This window comes from Lethenteron reissneri, chromosome 42 (genome assembly GCF_015708825.2).
Source record: "Lethenteron reissneri isolate LAM-NWPU_2019-01 chromosome 42, ASM1570882v1, whole genome shotgun sequence".
NCBI classification, from domain to species: domain Eukaryota; kingdom Metazoa; phylum Chordata; class Hyperoartia; order Petromyzontiformes; family Petromyzontidae; genus Lethenteron; species Lethenteron reissneri.
The window spans coordinates 6,164,665-6,187,284 of record NC_083820.1 but is presented as its reverse complement, the minus strand read 5'-3'; the positions used below and the strand labels follow the sequence as shown (position 1 = coordinate 6,187,284).

General features: G+C 48.2%; 1 protein-coding gene across 2 annotated transcripts; it reads left to right on the top strand.

Moving 5' to 3' along the window:
* The first annotated feature begins 3,766 nt into the window (after nt 1-3,766).
* On the top strand, nt 3,767-21,913 carry LOC133352849 (uncharacterized). Of its 2 annotated transcripts, XM_061568804.1 has the most exons (6): nt 3,767-4,065; nt 7,726-7,925; nt 9,224-9,384; nt 10,621-10,828; nt 11,895-12,038; nt 12,757-21,913. In XM_061568804.1, exons 2-6 carry the CDS (start codon nt 7,894-7,896, stop codon nt 15,296-15,298), a joined length of 3,087 nt encoding a protein of 1,028 aa, XP_061424788.1. In that variant the 5' UTR covers nt 3,767-4,065; nt 7,726-7,893; the 3' UTR covers nt 15,299-21,913. The 2 variants fall into 2 exon arrangements, with proteins under 2 accessions (XP_061424788.1, XP_061424789.1); XM_061568805.1 differs by lacking the exon at nt 7,726-7,925.
* Nucleotides 21,914-22,620: the final 707 nt, after the last annotated feature.

The window sequence follows — 22,620 nt, the reverse complement described above, 5'->3', positions numbered from 1 at the left end:
CCCTGGGTCTCCCCTAGGTCGATCTGCTGCGGTGTGTAAACATCGCGACGAGGGAGACAAAGGCGGCCCGGCGTGGGTGCCCCCTCGTGTGCCATGCCGGCCTTATTAGGTGCTCGCTAACAACACTTGCTCCGAAAGTATGTTAAGGCTCTTTGTCCATGTTCGTGTATTTGTCGGTCCTGTTTTGCCCGTGGGTGTGCGAGAGTGGCAGCGTGTGCCCATGTCAGTGTGTCAACGTGTGCGTGTCCGTTGTGGACGAATCTCTCTGTGCGTGCGTATGCGAGCACGTGTCTGAGTAATTTGCCATCTCGGTGTGTGCGTCACTGTGTGCGAGTCATAGGTGCTCGCAACAATCCGGGGTTCTTCGTCCTTTGCATGTGTGTGTGCGCGTGCCTGTGCCATACTGTAAATAACGACGCCACTTTTCTTAACGCCATGTGAGTTCCACACTTTTGTGAAATAAAACGTAAATCGGACGAGTTGTACAAATCCTTCTGTGCGCCGGTAATTATTTGACGACGCGGTGGTTTGTGACGATGCTCAAAAAGGGCTTTCGGAGTACGGTAAACATGAGACGTTGAGCCAACGTCTGCTGCAGTCTTGCCACGTTCCATGACAAACGTCCAAGTCGCGCACCCAGAATAATGCAAATCCACAAATCGATTTGTCTTCAGATTGAATCCGAAATAGTGACGCCACGGGGTATGACGTCAAACGTGGTGTTACCTGGCATGGGGTGACCTCACTTGCGGTAGCTCAATGATCGGGTTCAATGTCGACGTGATAATGTAAATGGTGCACACGATCCATGTATCCGAAAATGCCCTGAAGAATCCAACTTTTCCAAGTAAACCCACCCCGAACGGGAAACGCGTGCACAATACACAAAACTATGATCCTCGCAACCCACCATTGTTCGTCTTTCCGAGTTCACTAAAATGATCTTTGTTTACATTGGAAATTCATCCATTCACTGGCGGAGCCAGTTGGGGGTAGGGGGCACGTGCCCCCCCCCCCCCAATGATCCGATCGAAATCCCTAATTTCGATCGGATCATTGGGGTTTATTAGTAATAAATCGGCATTTTGCGACCCCCACTGCCACTGTGTAGCATATTATGTGCCAGGGACTCTATGAGATGATAGGACAATAGTCTGAGTCTATAATTGGCAATAAGTAACGGCAAAGCGGTTATAAGTGACTCACAGAATTGTGCGCAGTTGCGTATATACAGGACACGACTTCCCTGAAGGCATTCACCTTCAGCGAGCGCGATGCCGATCACACAGCGCGGTTCGAATTCGACCCTCGATCGATGGCTGCGCCATCGCCGCACACGCGTCGAATAAGAAGCAAGGGACAAGTCCTTACTAACAATTACTATCATTTTTGATTGCTGGAGGGGTTGCCCCCCCCCTAGGGGCCGTCCATAAATGACGTCACGCACCTAAGGGGGGGGGGTCAGACATTTGTGACGATGTGTGACGAGGGGGGGGGGGGTTGAGAAATGTGACGTCACATCAAAATGCGCAACTTTAAATAAATATAGACAACAGGTTCTACTTAATTAAATAGACGTTTTAATAAATGTTTTCTCCTACAACATCAGAGTGCAGCGCCACATTACATACGCACTACAATGACAATAGTTTAAAGCGATTTGAAGCATGTTTTATTTTTTTGGGAGGGGCAGAGCTTTGTGACGTCATATTTGAGGGGGGTCTGACATTTTGTGACGCCGTGTGACGAGGGGGGGGGGGTCAAAAACGTAATTTATAGACAGCCCCCCACCTGAAAGTCCTGGCTCCGCCATTGCATCTATTACGCGCTGTACGCACCTGCTGATTGGCAAAGCCTGAAGACGTCCTCTTTAATGAATGTTTCACCACTTTAATGGATGTTTCACCACTTTAATGGATGTTTCACCACTTTAATGGATGTGTCACCACTGCTTGCGACCCATGAGGCCACCGAACGCGAACAAGAAGCACCAGAGAAATTCAAACACCAACCAATTAATAGCTCTGGTTAAGCAGTTGCATTTATGGGACCCTTTCGTCAGTATCAAGATATTTCAGGACATCGATGCCTTGTAATTGGTGTCTATTTGGTGTTTGAACGTCTTAACACCTCATCTGTTTATTCCAGAGAGGGCAAACTTTTTAAATCATATATATAATTACATATTTTGTTACAGCCGAAAGGGCGCCATAAATATGTGGGGTTATTGTTTGCGCAGGCAGCGAGTAACGACTTCATCTGTACAAATTTGAATCGAGGGAATTTGGTAAAAGGCGAGTTCAAAACTCTCAGTTCTACCCTTTAAAATACTAAAGCACACGCATTCATACAAAACAATATCATACGGAGCATTGAAGATAGATAATTATCTAATGCGATCACGACTCGTTAATTCTAGATTTGAAGCTTTCGTGACTGCAAGGATTCATACTCTTAGGTTTTTTCGGTAAAGTCACGTAGGTAAAAAATAATAAATGAAAAATCACTCAATTACTCTAGCATTATTTTCCCCTTAATTAATAATACGACGAATGACTATCAAATCACGTGACATAATGGAACATCTTGTTCCTGTAAATCATGTGTGGGCCTGGGGGGAGGGGCCAGAGGGTGGCGGGGGGGGTGGGAGATGGTGATGTTGATAATGGGGTTCAGGTGTGTGGTGATGTGGGTGATGGTGATGCGATGTTGGGTTCAGGTGTGTGGTGATGTGGGTGATGGTGATGTGATGTTGGGTTCAGGTGTGTGGTGATGTGGGTGATGGTGATGCGATGTTGGGTTCAGGTGTGTGGTGATGTGGGTGATGGTGATGTGATGTTGGGTTCAGGTGTGTGGTGATGTGGGTGATGGTGATGTGATGTTGGGTTCAGGTGTGTGGTGATGTGGGTGATGGTGATGCGATGTTGGGTTCAGGTGTGTGGTGATGTGGGTGATGGTGATGTGATGTTGGGTTCAGGTGTGTGGTGATGTGGGTGATGGTGGGGAGTGGTAGTGTTGCGGTGAGCGCGCTGCGCTACGAACCTGGCGACCCAGGTTCGATTCTCGCTCACGGCCAACACCGGCGACGATTATCTGAACCGGTCTTGGGCATCCCCTAGGTCGACTCAGCCTCAAATAAGTACCTAATGCGATGTGTAAACATCGCCATTGGGGAGACAAAGGCGGTCGGGTGTGGTGCTGGCCCACCCACCCCCTCGTGTACCGTTCCGACCTTCACATGTGCTCGTCAACAGCACTTACCCCAACATTTTCTCCAGGGATATTTGTTTTTCTTTAGTAGTATATGTATTGTATATGTATTTGCGAACACAAAGGGGGGGGGGGGTGCGATTGAGTCTGTTGACGGGTGTGGCGCTACCTGTTAGGCTTGTGTGCTAATTGGTTTTATGATTCCCACATCCGACCAAATCTCCACACCTCCCCTCTCACCACATCCCCCCCTCACCCCCCCTCACCACACCCCCCTCTCACCACACCTCCCTCTCACCACTCCCCCCCTCACCACACCCCCCTCTCACCACACCTCCCTCTCACCCACCACCCCTCTCACCCTCCCTCACCCACCACCCCTCTCACCCCTCCCTCACCCACCACCCCTCTCACCCCCTCTCACCCCCCCTCACCCACCACCCCTCTCACCCCCCCTCACCCACCTCACCCCCACCTCACCCCCCCCCTCACCCCCCCCTCACCCACCACCCCTCTACTTAAATGGTTTCGTCCGCATGGAGAGCCGCGCAGGAGAGAGAGATGGAGGCGGCGTTTGCACGATATCATCGCTCGCGCCGTCTCAAACAAAAATAATAATACAAATAACGCCTACTATAATCTTACATTAATTAGCTCCAACGGTGAGAATTCAATACGACGTGAATTATAAAAAATAGCCAGTATTTAAACATTGTATAAAACGGTCACTTGTGTGTTTATTGGCCTCGTGTGGTGTAAAATATCGTGGTAGAATTTTTTTTTCCTACATCATCGTATCCCTTTCTTCAATGGCTGGACTGCACTGGCTGAGGACGTGTTCGTCATTCTGCTCCGGTATAGTGGCTGTTTTTGTTCAATTATTTTATCGAGTTAATATCTTCGTTATAAATACCGTGCGTACAATTGCCGCCGTGTTAACTAACATCGCTTGTGACGAATTGATCATTGGTGGCGTTGTTTCTGCTGCCTTGTCGGTCCTGCCAACGTGCACAAACATTCGACACAGTACGTAGCTAATAACACCACGGCCTTTAAAATACAACAAGACATATAAGCACAAGCTATGAAGGGCCATTGCCAGAAACGTCGCATATTATATATTGTGTAAGGCTACAGTGATATTGGCGAATGTGAGTCTTTTAATCTTGTGATCTTGTATAGTTTAACACGCGTGTGTGTGGGTTGGAGCGGTGGTTGGAGCGGTACAAACCTGGCCACCTGGGTTCGATTCTAGCTCACGGCCAACACCGGTGACGATTATCTGAACCAGGTTCTGGGCCTCCCCTAGGTCGACTCTGCTTCAAATGAGTACCTGGTGTAGCGATGTGCAAACATCGCCACTGGGGAGACAAAGGCGGCCGGGCGTGGTGCTGGCCACCCACCCCCTCGTGTGCCATGCCGACCTTCATAGGTGCTCGCAAACAGCACTTGCCCCAACAGTCTGTTAAGGCTACACGGGAGGATCTTTGCGTTAAATAATGGTCATGCATTTTAAAGCGTTTACATATTTGAAACTGAACCCGCTTAGAATTGCGAATCCTGTGAGAAATTAATGGTGGTATATTTAAATCCTGTACCACGGGGATGGTATTAATTTCTTAAGAAATACGGATTGCATCACCGTCGCATGATGAACACACACTCCATCTGTATTCGCGCGATTACATTTCATATCTCATCCCCCATGAGCAGCAGCAACAGTAGCCACGATCTATCCACCGATGGATGAAAGCTTCCCCTCTCCCCCCTCCCCCTCAAGGCATCGAACAATCCATCGAGTTCTTTCCTGCACGCGAGCCCCATTTCAATTCTCCACCTTGATGATTTAACCTCTTCCAACACGATTAAACCTCCTCCACCACGATTAAACATCCTCCTCATCCTTCTCATTCTCAACCACCAAACCTGCATCAACCACTCCAGGAGCGACGTGTCCCGTGCCCAAGCCCCACATTTATAATATTACTACTAATAGTTAATATTCGTTAACGTGTGCACGCTACATCCATGAGCATAAGTACGCAGCAACATTGTTCTGTATGTGTGTTGCCCTGTGCGTAGATGCATAACACCATTCTCTAATTCGAGTGGTGCGTCTTGGTCTCGATTGTGTTATTGGTTGTGGCTGTGTGTATTTATCGATGCATAGAATCAGTATATTTGTGGTGGCAGTGTGTGCTACGAACACGGCCACCCGAGTTCGATTCCCACTCACGGCGAACATCGGTGAAGAAAAAAATCTAAACCGGCCCCAAGGTTGATTCGGCGTCAAATGAGCACCTGGTGCGCAGTGTAAGCATCTGCACTGGGGATACAAAGACGGCCGGGCGTGGTGCTCGGCACCCACCTCTCTGTGCTCGCTTAACAGTATTTGTAAAAGACGCACACGCGTAGTGTGATCGGCACCACGCCCAGTCGCATTTGTCTCCCCACTAAGTTTACACACCGCACTGGGTCCTCGTTTAAGGCTGAGTCGACCTAGGGGAGGCACAGGACCTGTTCAGATAAACGCAACTGATATTGAGTCGCCGGGTTTTATAGCTTGGCGCCCTTACCCACTACAGTACACATACACGTGCACAAGCAACAGTAATGCTCTCTGGTTCTTTCGGTAAAGTCACGTAGGTATAAAATAAAAAAAATATATAAAATATTTATGAAATAAAATATTTATACCTACGTGACTTTACCGAAAGAACCAGAGCGTATGGATTCCTGCAGTCACGAAAGCTTCAAATCAAGATTGAAGCAACAGTAATGCACATCGCACACTGCAGAACGGCAATCTGCATATCGACGTACACGGAGCCGACACATCAGAAATTATGTAAGGCTGTGTGTGAGCAACAGTTACGTAACGAGTTGAGGGGGGGAGGAGGATGAAGGGGCATCTCGGGAGATGAGATGCACGGAGATTTTGAGAGATTTGGCTGGGGGGGGGGGGGGTTAAAGGGGGGTTCAACTAACATCTAGGGCAGGATGCTCCTCGATTTGAACCTATGGGACTTGGTGAGACTCCTATGAAGGCAAAGATTGACAATGGAGGACCGACCGCTCTTGTGTTGACTGGACGCTCTGATTCGCGAGCGTGTTGTTTTTAAGTAAACCTGGGGGTTGTGGTGGTGTAGTCCGTGTGATATCGCAGCAGAGCATTCCTAGCTAACAAATGTCTTGTTACTATGTAGTATGTATGTATAACTTCATTCGTACCGTACATGGCCAACCACGCTAATCTCATTATACGTGTATACAGCGCCTTTGATCAAGGCGTATGCGTCTTATTTGCTTTCAATCTTAAAGGGCATCTCTAGCAAACACACGTGTCGTAGCTATATATGCAATGCGTGCGTAATTTAAAACAAAATCTTTATTAAAATCGTTGCCTGGATAATTCCTGGATGATGGGAAATCTCGCATTTTGCAAAGGTGTCAAGGTAATGTGGAGAAAGCCAAGTGGCCACGCGTTGTCCCCATGAAATGGCTTGAAATTTTTACGACCTTTTTTTAAATCACTGCTTGACTGACAGTAATGAGTTGTGAATACAGGTTTTATTTGTGAAGAGCGACCGTGTGTTTGGGATGGCTGGCCATGTTAAGGCGCTTTGTGAAGAGTCATTATTACACGATGGTGGGTTATGATGTCATTACGATGACTTCAATATATTTTAATCGGAGTATGATCATTATGATGAAGATTAATGGAGATGTTGATAACGAACGACAATGACGATGATGATTGGAAATCACGAATGACAAGAATAGCCGATGCTGATGTACAACAGAAATGATTGTGGATGACACGTTGGTAATGGGATGATGTCATTACTAATGACCATCTTGGACTATAATGATGAATATTGACGGCGATGGATAATGATGATGATGATGAATATGACACGGGGATGATACGTTGACTTGTAAAGCATCTAAATATAACTGCTTATCCAAACGTGGCACAAACCACGAGGAGAAAGGGGAGAGGTGTATTTGACCTATTTGGTAAAAAAAAAAAAGAGAAGTCCATCATAGGCAGAGAAGGGTCTTGGGCCTTGCAGTAAAATGGTAGCGGGGAGTGGAGGGCACAGATGGTTGAGGGAAGGCAGTTCCTGACTGGGCCACCACAGAGTGGAGACCAACTTTCCGCCGAGTTAAAGGCGGCCGGGAGATTCAATATGGTGACGAGGCTGGATGATGACGGAGATGACTGCGACAGAAAACGACGATGAGAATGGCAATCTTGACGGTGAGGGTATCTTATGTATGATATAATGATTATGACTTTCTAAAATGGCTATAGTGAGCTGACAATTGATTATGCTATTTTAAATTATTCTGACGTTATTAAGCATGATGGTTGTGAGATCTTCGTGATTGTTATATTGTTGATGTTGATTTTGATGGTGATGACAGTGGTGGTGGTGATGGCAAAGTTGTAAAATTATGTTGCCGCTGGCGAATGACGAAGGACTCCCTTCGACACTCTCGTCTCTACAGCCCTCAGTGGATGCAGGCAATGAAGGACTTCAGCCAGTGCTGAACCACGGCCGTTGGTGGGGGGGCCCAGGGAGATCAAGACAGAGGGGGGGGGGGCATTAGTGGCCTCAAGGAGACGTGGCGAAGAGAGGTGACGAGCACGAGAGTCAAGGAAGGTCCGGGTTCATCATGGACGGCATCTTCTCTCCTCCTTCCGTTACGTGAGTCGATCTCTGCCGTCTAGGTCAGGGCTCGGCAACCAAAATAACAAGACGAGCCATTTCTTTCCAATTTGGTACAAAATTCAGTATTTCAAGAGCCGCAATGCATCTGAGTACAAACTGTACATACGTACATATCGTCAAGAAGCAGCCCGTAAAGAGCCGCATGCGGCTCCGGAGCCGTAGGTTGCCGACCCCTGGTCTAGGTACACCGAGCGGTGCGTGTTGGGTAAAGGTGCACCCCTGTAACTGCTTGTTCAAGCCACTGCTGGTGCAATGGTTTCCACTTGAGGGTGATCGAGAGCCCCCACCCCTCTCTCTAAAGGGTAGTTGGCCTTCTCTTCTACACTGGCAGACATCTTGTGTGAGGTGGGGGGGTACCCACATGTGACCCCACTGCACACAACCTGCCCATCGACTAACTGCTTGCCCATTTAGACTGCTGGGTGGACAGGGGCAAAGGGATTAGAGAAACCTGCCCTCTGTTCCAGCTGCCTTGGCGGGAGTTGGAATTGGACTGGCGACCTGTCGATTGCAAGTCCAGTGTGCCCAACCATTATACATACCATGGTAGCCAAATTGGTTTATTTAAAAAATGTGTAAATGTAACGGATTTTCGTCAACATCTAACATCAATGGCTGATTTGAGATCTGCACGGTTGTAATCCTCCCCTAGGTTGGCGCCGTTTTTAGTTTGCATACCGAGTGTGCGGTGTGTGAATGAACATCGGTCCACACAACCCCCTTCTGCTCTGTGCTGCTTTTCATACTTGATTCAAAAATCTCTCTGCTGCATGGGGACTCTTTTGTCATTGCATGTCAGCGTGCGTCATTTGAGGTCTTGGCTTACAACGGTGTGTTTTCGTCTGTGGCTGTCATGTATCGCTGTTTGTGTGTGTCGGAGTATAGTGGTGTGGGTCAGTAGTTTTTGATTGCGTCGGTCCGTGTATAATGATCTTTGGGGAGAGCTATATTGTCGTGGTTAATGTGCTGCGTTACGAATCTAAAGACCCGGGTTCGATTCCCGCTCACGGTCAACACCAGTGAATTATCTGAACCAGGTCCTGGGCCTCTCCTAGGTCGACTCGGCATCAAATGAGTACCTGATGTGGTGTGTAAACATTGCCACTAGGGAGACAAAGGCGGCCGGGCGGGGTGCTGACCACCCACCCCCTCGTGTGCCATGCCGGACTTTGTAGGTGCTTGCTAACAGCACTTGCCCCAACAGTATTTTAAGGCTATACGGGTGATTGTCTTTGTAAAATTATCTACATGGAATTTTTGTCTCTTTTGCACAGGAGGCCACCTGGACCCCATCACAATGCGTCTTCAATTTTCACCTCCGCCCCTGGGGCGTCGCGCTTTGCTCACGAGGGCCTCATGCCTGCGACCCCTCGCAACCTCGCTCCCATCATGCCCCGCGGGAAAACACCCACAATTCACCACTGTGTACCCAAAGGTGGTAGCATTCATTGCCTCCTCATTAACCCTTTCACAACAACGCATGTTTTTTTTATATTTAACTGTAGGGGCACCTGGCAGCCAGCCACAGTTTAAAATTAATGCTCAGATTGGTCAGTTGGATTTTTTTGTGGTAAACAATTTTAGAATGAATAAGATACGACCTTGGTCATGCTGTACAATATTCTACGTTTTCTCGATTGTTGGCACTAGATAGGCAAGCAGGCATGAGTGTGTGGGTGGGGGGCAGGAGTGCAGCTGTTTGTGCGCTGCGATAGGAACTCCACTACCTGCTCACAACCACCAACACCAAGTGACGATTATCTAAACCAGTCATGGAACACCTCCAGATCAACTTAGTCCTCAAATGAGTACTTAGTGTGGGATGTAAACATCGCCACTAAGGAGACAAAGGCGGTCGGGCGTGGTGCTGGCAACCCACCCCCTCGTGTGCTGGCCTTCATAGGTGCTCTCTAACAGCTCCAAAATGTTGACCCTCAAAACCTACTATTGGTCCCTTGAAATATCGGGACTGGACACAGGAGGGCATAGTCAGGTTCCCCTCGAGCAGTGGTTCTTGGAGTGCGGTCCCCGGACAACCACTGGTCCATAACGCTCTTCCAAGTGGCCCGCGGGGCTGTGATACAAATGCAGGTTGATCCGGAAATAATGATTATACTATTTCCATCCAAATTTTCCGAATAATATTTAATTAATAGATGAAGTTGGGTAAACTACCCTTACTCTAAGATCTAAATGCCACCCCCCTAAAAAGGAACCTTATAGCTGCTTTCATTTTATGGTCCAGTAATACAAGCCATTTTGTGTTACTGGTATTTAGAGATAAATTAATTAGTTTTTGTCACCAGGGGTGTAGGGCTGGGGTCTGGGTGCTCCGGAAATGTTTAAATCAGCTGAGTGATCCACAAACCAAAGAAGTTTGAGAAATACTGCCTGAGATGGAACCGGCTATGCAATGGTTGTTAACCAGAAGAGAAAAAAAAAACATCCTATGATGGGAAATGTTTATAAACACACATCCTGTGATAGGTAAATGGTAATCTTGTGATATGTGAAATATAAAATCGCTTGCTTGTTTCTTTTGAAGTTGGCTAACCCCATGCATTCTCACACAAATGCTTCTCTTATTTCTCGTACATTCTAAGTCCTCAAAAGTCTAAGTTCTTTAACCTCCATGGACACGTTTGCTCCATTTCACCCCCTCACCCACCAGGATCTACTCCCAGCACGCGCCAAACGGCAGGCAACGCTCCCACAATGCAGCGTGGCGGTGTTACCACAATGCAACGGGGCAGAGGTCCCGCTACCATAAAGACGGCAGCTACCACCAGCACGCAGCGCGCGGGTACATACGGCTCGCTCGGCACCGCCAACGGTGCTTCCGGGTCACGGCTGGGCAAAGGTGACGGAAATAATGGACGGTACGTTGACGCCCACGACCCTGGTTACAGCAGTGGATTGACCAAGGGGTCTGTACATGTGTAGTGAATCACTCGGAGACACTAACAGTAGGAGGCACTATATTTAATATATAGCCTTCACAGGTACGAGAGGTAACTACTATACTATGGTCAGGACAGCTAACAGGCTGCCTGACCAACAACGCCGACGAGGTGAAGACGTTGACGGAGGACTCCAGCAGCACGACGGTTCCACTCCACAACAACAGCCCCGAACCCTCGCTCGGGTGTTTTCCTTTATACACCCAGCATGGCCTCGCTCTGCCTTCGGCCACGCCCACCTTCCTAGAACCTACCAGAAAGTTCCCGGGCTTTACCACACGTACCCCTCCCCTCTATCCCCCTTGCCTCACGCCCCTCTCTCTGGCTCATCACATCCTGCTGCAAGACAGGGCTACTACACCTTCGATCCCCTTCTGTGCCAGCAACCAGTGCTATGCGCCACAGTGACGCATTCCACGTCACTACACGTGTACACGTGCGCAACAGCTGTAGGCTGAAGTTTGGGGTAAAGAACCCTTCCCAAGCGGAGGGGAGGCGGAGCTTACAGTTTTATCTATTTGTTGCACTCGTATCATTCACTCATGGAACTTGCTGACCTGCCCCTACTGGACATCTGTGAAAAAGAGCTTCATAGCTCATCGAATTCCTCCAAGGATAACATGTGTAGAGTACTGTTCCGTGCCTGTATTGCTTTGATATACTGTTGGGGCAAGTGATGAAGGCCGGCACGGCACACGAGAGGATTGGTGGCCAATGCCACGCCCGGCCGCCTTCATCTACCCAGTAGTGATGTTTACACACCGCACCAGGTACTCATTTGAGGCTGAGTCGACCTAGCGGGAAACCCAGGACCAGTTAAGATAATCGTCACTGGTGTTGGCCGTGAGCGGGAATCGAACTCTGGTCAGTGGGTTCGTAGCGCAACGCGGTAACCTGCTACACTACCGCTCCCCACACGCGCACACTCGCCCGCCTGGTGCCTCTCCTGCACACGTACATTGTCTCGCCTGTGTTGGGGTTGCAGCACACTTGAGGGTGCGAGGAGCCGCGGAGGAGAGGGGCGATGTGGAGTGGTCGCTCCACAACTGACGCCACTGCAGCAGCGCGAGCGAACCATCCGGGAGCTGCGCGCTTCGCTGCGGGATGCGCACGCACACCTGGACGACAGGTACGACGTGTTCTCAATACCGTGGGCACCGTTGCCTTGTACACGTGAACTTGGTCATCCTTGCAGAGGCGCCTTTTGGCTGGCCATAAAACAAAGATGGTCCACCGCATCGCGCGTTATCAGATGTGCTTCTGCAGCCACCTGGAATGCTCTTCCTTCCAATATGAGGAAGCCGCTGGAACTATGGACTTTAAAATCTAGATTGAAGAGTCATTTGTTTAGAAATGCTTTTTGTTTTTAGTTTGTTCTTCCCCCGCACCTCAAGTTAATACGGTTGGCTACATAAGGTGCAAAAGAAGTTAAACATGCCTACATACATACCTTGTACACGTTGACAGACAAAGATCCCCTGTACAGCCAGACACTTAGTTAGCGAATAAGCACTATACTTGCTGACCCACCCCGACTGGACATCTGTGAAATAGAGCTTCATAGGTCATCGGATACCCTCCAGTCTAAATAAAGATTCTGATTCTGAAGTACTAAGGCTGGAACGGCACACAAGCGGCTGTTTTGGAAAATATCATGCCAGGCCGTCTTTGTTTCCCCAGAGCTGATGTTTACATATTGCACCAGGTACTCATTTAAGTTCGATTTGACTGAAGGGAGGCCCTTGAAGCAGTCCAGAGATTTGTCGCCTACGTTTGGAGATGTCGCCAGCAACATGCCTGTCCCCCCTTCCCTATCCTCCCCTCTCCACTGCCCCACACCTCCCCAGGAATCAGCAGCTACAACAGCTGAAGCAGCAGCTGTGTCTGCTGCAGGAGAAGCGCGCGCAGGAGGTGACCCAGCACACGGAGGCCGAGCTCATCCTGTCAGCGGCGCGAGGCGAGCTGGCCCGACTCGGCAAGACCGTCCATGGCCTGCTGACGAGCCCCGAGCCACCGCAGGACATCTCTTCCATCAGCCGTGCCACTCGCTGGCGGGCCTCTCACTCCAGCGAGCGCGTCCAGGAACGTCGCCGCCAAATATCTCCCTGCTGCCACCATAGCTGCTGTTGCAGCAGCAGCTGTCACCACTGTGGGTGCCATCATTGCTGTGGCACCCATTTTCGTGACGCGACCGGTGGAAGTGGCGAAGACGAAGCCCGTGTGGAAGGAGGCGCGATGCGGAGTCGTGCTGGATATCTTTGCCCCGGTGGGATCTGCGGGGGCGAGCGCAAGTGTGGCGATGGACGTTCGGCAGGCAGTGAACGCCACCACACAATAGGAGGAGAAGAGAGCTGCCATCGCTTTCAAGGAGAAGGGCGCGACCTTGTACTCCTGTGCGGGGATGAGTGTCACCGTCTCGACACCCGCGGAGGAGGTGTTGGAGTGTTCGAAGAGGTGGACTTTACAAGATCTACCTTTAAACCGATGGGCGGCTGTGGAGAAGATGGAGTAAGTGGAAGCTGGCGGCCGAGGGGGAAGTTTTCTGGTAATGGCGAAAGGAACGGCGCGATCACCAAAGTTGGGTCGCTCTTGCTGGCGCCTGTTGATGTGAAGGTTCTTCTGGTGGCCATGATGGTGGCAGATGGTGACGAGGAGTTAAAATTTTCACGTGCATACTTAAGCGATAACTTTTCCGACAGAGATATTGGAGAGATACAACCTCGAAGTGCTATTGATTTACCCCCTCTTGAATCTTCACCCCCTTACCTGTCGCTCATTCTGAAGAAGCCTGGTCAATCGGACTATTCCTTTAAGACTATGATGAAGCTGATTGAGGGCCGAGCGATGGAGGCTCCTCGTGCGAGTTGCGCGAAGTGGCAGAACGGAAGGGTGACCCGTCACTTGATCAAACAAGCGTTGTGGCTGGTTCGGGAGGCATGCACGTCACCGTCAAGATCCCTGCAGGAAAAACGGCCCGTCAGACGCCCCTCGGTTGCGTGCGGACAGGCGACGTCCACCGGCTACAGTCCAGTCGACGCGATGCACACGAAGGACATTGGCCACATTGCGATGGATGGTGACAACGGCGAGGATGCGTTTGGCATTGAAAGGTGCACGAGGGATGTTGAGGAAGCCGATGGGGTTGACCGATTGATGGTTGAGAGGCGCACGAGGGATGTTGAGGAAGCCTATGGGGATGACCGATTGTTGGTTGAAAGGCGCACGAGGGATGTTGAGGCAGCCTATGGGGATGATCGATTGGTGGTTGAGAGATGCACGAGGGATGTTGAGGCAGCCTATGGGGATGATCTATTGGTAGTTGAAAGGCACACGAAGGATGTTGAGGAAGCCTATGGGGATGATCGATTGGTGGTTCAAAAAGGTGCAAGTGGAAATGAGGATATTGGGGAGGACGCTACGAATGTTGAGATAAATGAGAATTCCTGTGACATTGAGAAATGCCACGTGATGAAGGATATAGAGAGGGACGCTGCAGCTTTTGAAGACCACACCACGGAGTTTGAGAGGGACTGTGAATACGTTAAGAACAACATCAAGAGCATTGAGATAAATTGTCAGGATACTGAGGAAGGTGCCACAGACCAGGAAAAGAACAATGACAACATTGAAATGAACGCTGCAGGATTTGAAATCGTTGATACCGATTGTGGTAGTGAGAACTCTAAATGGAATGCTGAGGACATTGTGGACACTGCAGAATTTGAAGATGACAGTCGAGACATTGAGAAAGACACCACAGACTTTGAGAAGGACGTTGAGGACAACACTACCAACTTTGAGGATGAAAACTTTGAGAAAGACGTTACAAGCCCTGAGAAAGATGATGAAAATATTGAACTGTGTGAAGTCATGGACAAGGGTGCTGCTGATATTGGTGAGACCACCTGTGATGCTGAGAAGGCTCAAAATAACCTTGAGGACAAAGACAATTACATGGATATTGCCACTGAGAAGGACAAGGCCAACGATTTTGAGAAAGGCGAAGCTATCGTTGAGACCGCTGTGAATGTTGAGAAGGGGAAGGTGATGGAGGACGCTCGGGACCATGAACAAAATGAGAACATTGTGGAAGGCGTTGAGATGGATACGTGGGATGTTCAGGAAGATAACAGAAAGAACACGGAGGCTGTCGCTAAACAGATCCATGTTCATCTTGATACCCAAGATGAGCAGGTATCCACCTTTCAACAGACTGCAGATGTTGAGCAGAACCTCTCTTCAAACATCACTGAGGAGAAAGAAGAGCCTGAGGAGGATGATAACATGGAGTGTTGCATGCAGACCACAGTCACTGGGCACTTTGAACCAGATCCCACTGGGGTGGTGCCAATCCAGCAGCTGTCGGTAGGACTGCACACAGGATGTTAATCAGGCCTTCAATGACGAAGCATTTGGATCGGTCTCTTTGATGCCGAGTGGTGGCCGAGAAACATTGCCGGCCGTGCTGAAACGCGGAGACCGCAGTGCCAACAGTAATGGCAGCATCCACGCGAGCGCAGCAGTTTCCGTGCGGGGGACCTCGACTCTTAACGAGGTCGTCCATAGAAAAGGGGGGGACGCTTCATCTCAATCGGCACAACCACCACTAACATCATCACTGGTGATGGCATCATCTTCAAATTCTGCCGATCGGTCAAACTGCTCTGACGACCGGTCCGAGCCGTCGCTCGTGAGACTTGCGAGCACTGATCGCGAGGCTTCGGTGGTTTCCCTTTACCGACGGCCAGCCTCCGAGTGGAGCCGCTGGGTGGCACTGGACTGGCTAGCGGCTGGAGGCCCCGTCCTGCCGGGGTTGGTCGTGTGGCTGGCTTGCCGGGCACGAGGTGGCGATGGCGCATGGCGGTGGATCGCTGGAGGATTCACGTGGCCCGGGCAGCCGCTGGCGTGCGGCCTCATGGGCCTTCCTGCGCTTGTGCTGTGTCCTGGGGATGTCTGGACTGCGCGGAGCTCGCAGGGAGCCAAATGACTCTGAGAAATTAGAGCCGCGGGAGGAATCTGAATCGAAATCCAGGCAGTAGCAATTCCCGCTAGAAACCTGGGTTTGGTAGCTGTCTCCTATGTATGCAGGTCCACACCCGATATGGATTTAGTTGCGCAACCAACTCACTTGAGCAGGTCACTTCAAAGTAGTCTAGTTAAGCAACCGGTTATGCAACGACTCGCAACCAGTTGCAGAGATGGTCCACGTATAAGCGGTTCTGTTGCGTGCAACTGACCGCTAAAGTGTGGGTCCATCCTTTAGTCATGATGGCGAGTCACGGTCCCCAATAGTAGGTTCAGTGTTTGCTGTTGAGCAAATCCCTCGAATGTCCCTGATCCGAAACCATGTTGCGAATATATCTGGAGCATGGAATGTGCATGTACGTTGAACTTCTTTCACACCGTACGTAGCCAACCATGCTAATCGGAGGTGCGGTGAACTTGCTGGATGTTAAGTAGGCCTTCAATGATGAGAGTTACCTTTGACCAAATCCCCCGAATGTACCTGAACCTGCCAAAATTTGGAAGTTAATCAGAGGGTAGGGCTGCCCGGTGAGTACTTGGTTGAGAGAGTACCTGAGAATACTTGGTGTCGTAGGCTTAAACTGTGAGGTGGCAAGGACATTGCAGTCCAATAATGTCTCCTGAATCTGTCTGTGTGGAGTGTTGTCCCCTTCCATTAGTGGTGGGGGTTTTGATTTCTGGGTCCTGTGGTTTCCTTTCATACCAAATGCTCAATAATGGCATTGACCCAACATCTCGCTGCAGTGCCCTTCTGTGAAGCCTTGACTTGCTATCCTGGCAAAACGAGTGCGTCATGGTGGATGAGTGAGTTGTTTGATAACAGCAAGGGGGAGATGAGATGTTCCCACCGTTGTGATCACGTAAGTAGTCCTAGAACCCACCGAAGTGAGGAGAGGTTGACAAACGGCTCAATTTCCAATTGGATCCAAGGATCTGGACATTTTAAGCCTCGGTCTGCTGGTTTTGTTTGGTACATTGGGTTTGGGGTTTTTTTACATATAAATTTCTAACGTTTACAAACCGTAAAATATCAATAGTCTGCTAATTAACCCAAGTTGTATATAACATCAGTGCTCCTGTTCACAACTCTAAAGTATTAATTTTGCCAGATTTCCCCCCCCCCCCTCTTTACCTCCTGATGCCGTGTAGGCGATGGGAGTTAGTTGACCGAACTTGAGCAGGCTGGTAAGTTTAGTACGGGGGAAGGGAAGACTGGTGAGGTTGGTGGAGGTGGGGGTACCCCGGACCATTTCGGATATCACTAGCCACTGATATTAGCCATGGCCGGGAGTCGATCTAAGATCGCCGAGTTCAGTCCAGTGCGGGAACTACTGCACCACTGCTTAGCGTGCCTCCCTTATCTTTGCATTATCATCCTGACATATGTGATGCACAAGATCATAAAGACCCTTTGACCCAACCTACCATCTTAAATAGTGCAAAATGGCACGTTGGCATGTCCTGGTCCTTGGGTAGGACTGTAAATTGAGTTGTAGAAATAACCATGATGGGTAATGTACCCAACATCGTCACCCCTCACCCAAGAAGTTTCCACGTCATTTCTGCAAAATGTTCCCCCATCAAATGATCTCGGCCGGAAGCTGCGTTGTTGTTGAACTCTTGCGATTTGGAATGGAACTTTTTGAGAAGTTTTAAAAGGGGGTGGGGTGGAGGTACTCTCGACTCTCATCCTGCAGATGTTGGATGCCCGATACTGTTATTGCCAGTAGCACGAGGATAATGCAAGCACATACTTGAAGATTCTGTGAATGTATTTCCTCGCATGTGTGGGACCTGTGTGTGTGTGTGGTACAGTGCTTTTTTGCGTGCAATGTGCTATCAACTCTGCCACTTGGGTTTGATTTCCAGCCATGGATAACATTCAGTAACCTGTCCTGGGCCTTGCCAAGGTGGACTCGGCCTCAAGTAAGTACCTGATGTGTGTGTGTATATACTCAGCACTGGGGAGACAAAGGCAGCAGTGTGGTGCTGCCCACCCCATCCCACTCTTGCTTAAATTGCGCTTTAAAAGGTGAATGCTAACAGCTAACAGCATTCACCAGAGGTGGGACAAAGTCATTGTTATGCAAGTCCAAGTCGAGTCTGAAGTCATCAAATTCATGACTCGAGTCACTCGAGTCCAAGTCACATGACTCGAGTCCACACCTCTGGCATTCACCCCATCAGTCAAGACTAGAGGAGGGGGAGGGGATGTGGGGGCAGCTTCAGTTAGATCCCCACTCACGGGCCGACACGATTGGCGATTATCTGAACCGGTCCTGGGCCTCCCCTAGATCGACTCGGGCTCAAATGAGTGCCTGGTGCAAAGTGTAAACATCGCCACTGGGGAGACAAAAGGCGGTCGGGCGTGGTACTTGCCACCCACACCCCCTCTTGTACCGTGCCGGCCGTAAGGGGTGCTCACTAACAGCGCTTGCCCCAAATGTCTTGGACTATACGGGGGGGGGGACCTTTGTATACGCATCTAAAGTATCGATTCTTCAACTGGTTAATATGTAAATATTTGTCTGCAGAGCTCCTTGAAAACCACCAATTTCAATGAATGAGGTGTCCTGTGAAAGCTTATGTATGTTCTTATTTTTCACCGTGAGATTCGGTGTATACAAACAATGTCCGAATTATAAAAAAAAAATATGACCTTTAAGTTGATAATCCGAGAGACAAAGACGCCCCCTCCCAAACGACATTTTCTCGAACAACTTCATTGTATGAAACCCTCCATCGCCCCTCAAGTGTTTTATTTTGACCGTTGTATCTCAACGGGCTTCTGTATCTAAGTGTCTGTGCGTGTTTATAACGTATATATTACTATTATATTGTGTTTTGAGGGCATCATCCTAGTCGCCAACGATTGTATGCATGTCAACAAATCCAGTCACCAATTTTGGTTTCGCACTTAAAACTCTGCCTCGGTTCATCTCTGGCGTCAAGTTAAGTATGCAGGCATACCTCCTATAGCGCTCATATGTTCTTGGTAAACAGAGCGCTATACGAAACAACGCTATGGAAGGTCATTATAACATGGTTCCAATGGAGATGCGTTCCTGACCACTATCTTTTTTTTTACCTATAAGCCGTACGAGTGCTTCATTGAGGTATCGGTAATAGCCTTAATTATACTGTACTGTACATGCTAAATGTATTAACGCATTTAGTATTAACATATATTTGAATGATAATGACAATACGATAAGTTTATGTACTCACCGGTGCATTCGGTCGGAGGTTGCGTAAGCTTAACCACCGTCTGCCATAAAGACATTCCGAGGGAAGCTAAAGAGTACAATACTAAACAATGGGATCACTCGGTGCATTGATCGCCAATGAATGGATGCAGCGATTAATCCTCGATTAATCCTCGATTAATCCATACTCTGACGATGCTGACGAATCAACTATGACCAGAATCGATATAATAGATACCTCGATTCCGGTTTCACAAGATAATGTATGGGTGAAGATATGCCTACTTCCATATATGGGCTTGAGCCGCACAGGAATTATCCTCCCAGCACAAACGGCGTTATAGGAGGCAGCGCTATAAGAGGTATGCCCGTACTGTATTGGATGACGGGCAGAGCGAACATTGTTCAGAGTTGAGAGGTGCCACCTTGTGGTTTGCAGTCCAGAAACCAACTGGGTGTTTGCGGTTAATTATATGTTGATGTAATGAATGTTTGTTTTTTCTTCTGAGACCCATAGGAATTTCGGAAGAACATTTCTTTTCCTTGTGCCTTGACCTCGATAAAATATAATATGTAGGAGGAGTCCTTAAAGGTTAACCTGCATGTAAAAGTAGGGATGGAGTTTGTTCAAATCTTGCAGAGAGGGGTGCATGGCGGCAACTCGTGTGCGAATACGGAACAAGATGTGCAAAGCAGTGTGGGTCTTTTCAAGATGGAGATGTGCTGTGGGGCATCAGTGATTGATGTTTACGAAGGAAACATGTCAAACCGGAAGTTGGCTATAGTTTGGTGATGCATATCTCACACAGATGTGTTTTATTAACCAGTTGCAACATATTTAAAAATTAACACGAGTCATACGTGATGATGTTAACTGTATGTTTATTTAAAGACTCCCATGCTTCTGGCATTACGATTGTTCCAGCACACACGGGAAGAATGTGTACGCGTATCAGGGGGCATACCTTGAAACAAATAAGGTATGTTTCTATCGCCCGTCAACTTTTTCTAAAACTAAAGGTGTAGATTTAACCTTGACTGGCCAACAACTAAATAACATTTATATCACTATTTAAGAATAACAGTTTTTTTTGTGGTTGGGAAATGTAAGGAGACCTTTGGTGCAAATGTAATTCGTGTGAGACGTTTGAGACTTCTGCCAAATTCACTCAATTAGAAATGGCGCTGGTGAAATGAAATGCTCCATTTTTCACCCGTTATCAGCCACGATCTATCCATTGTTGAATGGAGACCTCACCGCAAGGCCGTTTCCGTCTCGCACGATCTTGCGGAGCAACAATCCATCTGGCTCCACCGCACAAACCTGTTTCATTGCTCCATCTCCGGGTCGTGTCACGCGGACATCTTCCTTTAGCTTCCACTTTGCCATTAGTCTCAACCACGGGCCATCGTCCGTTCTCGGAACGTGCCTACCCAATCCCATTTATTCTGCAAGCCCAAGTGGTGTTTTGATGAAAATGTGTCTCCAATCCACGTATCTCTGCCTGTTTCCGTGTAATTTCATGCACGCAACTCTATCCATTTCCTTCGAAACATTGACAATGGACATGCCTCTGATCTGTCGGCAGGTAATAATGGATAATATACAGTACACAGATTTAAACACTTTTAGCACATTGGTAAGCAGATTTTTTTACGAGTTCAGTTTTGAAAAAACACGAAGCTGTTCGTCTGCCACTTTTATTGGTTTGATCCAGGTCGGCTTTCAATAACTGTCCTGGGTATACACATACTATGTGTTATCCCAGATGTGCCCTTCTGACATACTTAAAATTTATCAATTATCTTTTATTTTTGTTGCTCATTGATTTCAGCTGCCTTTTGCTTAAATTCAGTGATAGTAAATCTGAGTGGGTGAGAACAGGTTCGAGTGCTTTAGATAAACTTTCCGACTTGATCATGAAACCTGACAACCCAATGCATCTTAAGAATAGCTTTTAATTGATGTGTATTACCTGCTATGACATGGAATCTGAAACACGGACAATGACGAAGAAAGTGGAACAAGCTGCAAAGGTCCAAAAATTCTGGAGATGTATGTCATATTACAATGCATATTCAAAGTGAAACGAGGATAGAACATGCATGTCAGACATGATTGACTGTTGAAGTAAGTGGAATTCTGCTGGACTCTCCGTTAAGGGATGACTACCTTATGATAGACTAACGACGGAGTTGCAAGCCGAGAAACATGCCGACACAGGCACATCCACCGAGTAAGATGAAGCTATGTATGTAGAACTTCTTTCACACCGTACATGGCTAACTTAGTTAATCGGAGGAGCGGTTGCTAATCGAAGGTGCACCGCCGAAACGATGAGATCGGTTCGTGTGCAGGAACTAGATTGTTGGATCGTGAAACCCTGTGTGGCTGTTTAAGGCTTGTGGAGCCCATCCCAGCAGTGGACGGATCATGGCTGAGCATTTAATAATCTGTAATCCTCCAGGACCGTTCGGAGATTGTTCAAGCGATGGCTGGAATTCCAAAATATTTTCAGGAAGATGTCCATTGGGAGAACCATGTCTCCAAGGATATGTTAACGGTGTTTAAAATGCAATCATTGAGGTCTATCGACCTTTGCGACCTTTTGAAACAGTTTAAATTTCAACGTGAGAAATTAAGTGCTGTTCTGAACTATCGTCTCATAGAATGAAAGACCAACAATGTTAATCTATTTTTACTGGGCGAAACGGACAATGACAGTTCAGTTTTGTTGATAGGATGGTACACTTGATAAATAAAATCACTGGTGAAGGCTTCGTGGTCTCGTTTGTCTTTTAATCACAAGTGTATACAGTTGAGTTTATTTTTTCAGGCCCTTCTGTTCCACACTGCAATACTAACTTGTAGATGGGCATAATTATGCCATATTTGGATGGATGACTTGGAGCCTCCATAATGGTAATGTCTCTAGAGGGCATTTGGATGTGGCATCGTCCATGCCGACTGTCCTAGGAAGAGGTGGGCATACCCACTTTTTACCCCACCACATGCAAAACCTGCCAATGTACTGGAGGTGGATTTTAGTAAACTGCGCAATTTCCCTGCCACGCCAATAAATGGAATCTAACAAGTGAGTACCATGACATCACGGAAACATCCCTTCCAGACAAGACCCCATTAAAAAAAGTTGATAGTGTTTTTTGTTCAATCGTGTTTACTTGGTCAAAACGTAATGTGTCTAACCGAGTTGCCTTATTTGAACAAGTATGGCGCTATTGTGAACCCCACAGCGATTACAATAATTGCCAGGGTTCCGGGTCACAAGCTTCAAGAAAGACGTTTGGTCATTGGTGGAAATGTAGGGTTCACGTTGAACCTCATTGCAACCCTTACCAACCCTTATCAACCTTCCCAACAAACACCACGCTTATCGCAACCACTAGAAATACCACCAACACTACCAGCACTACCACATGCACTGGCACTATCACCCCTACTGACACAACCACCCACCC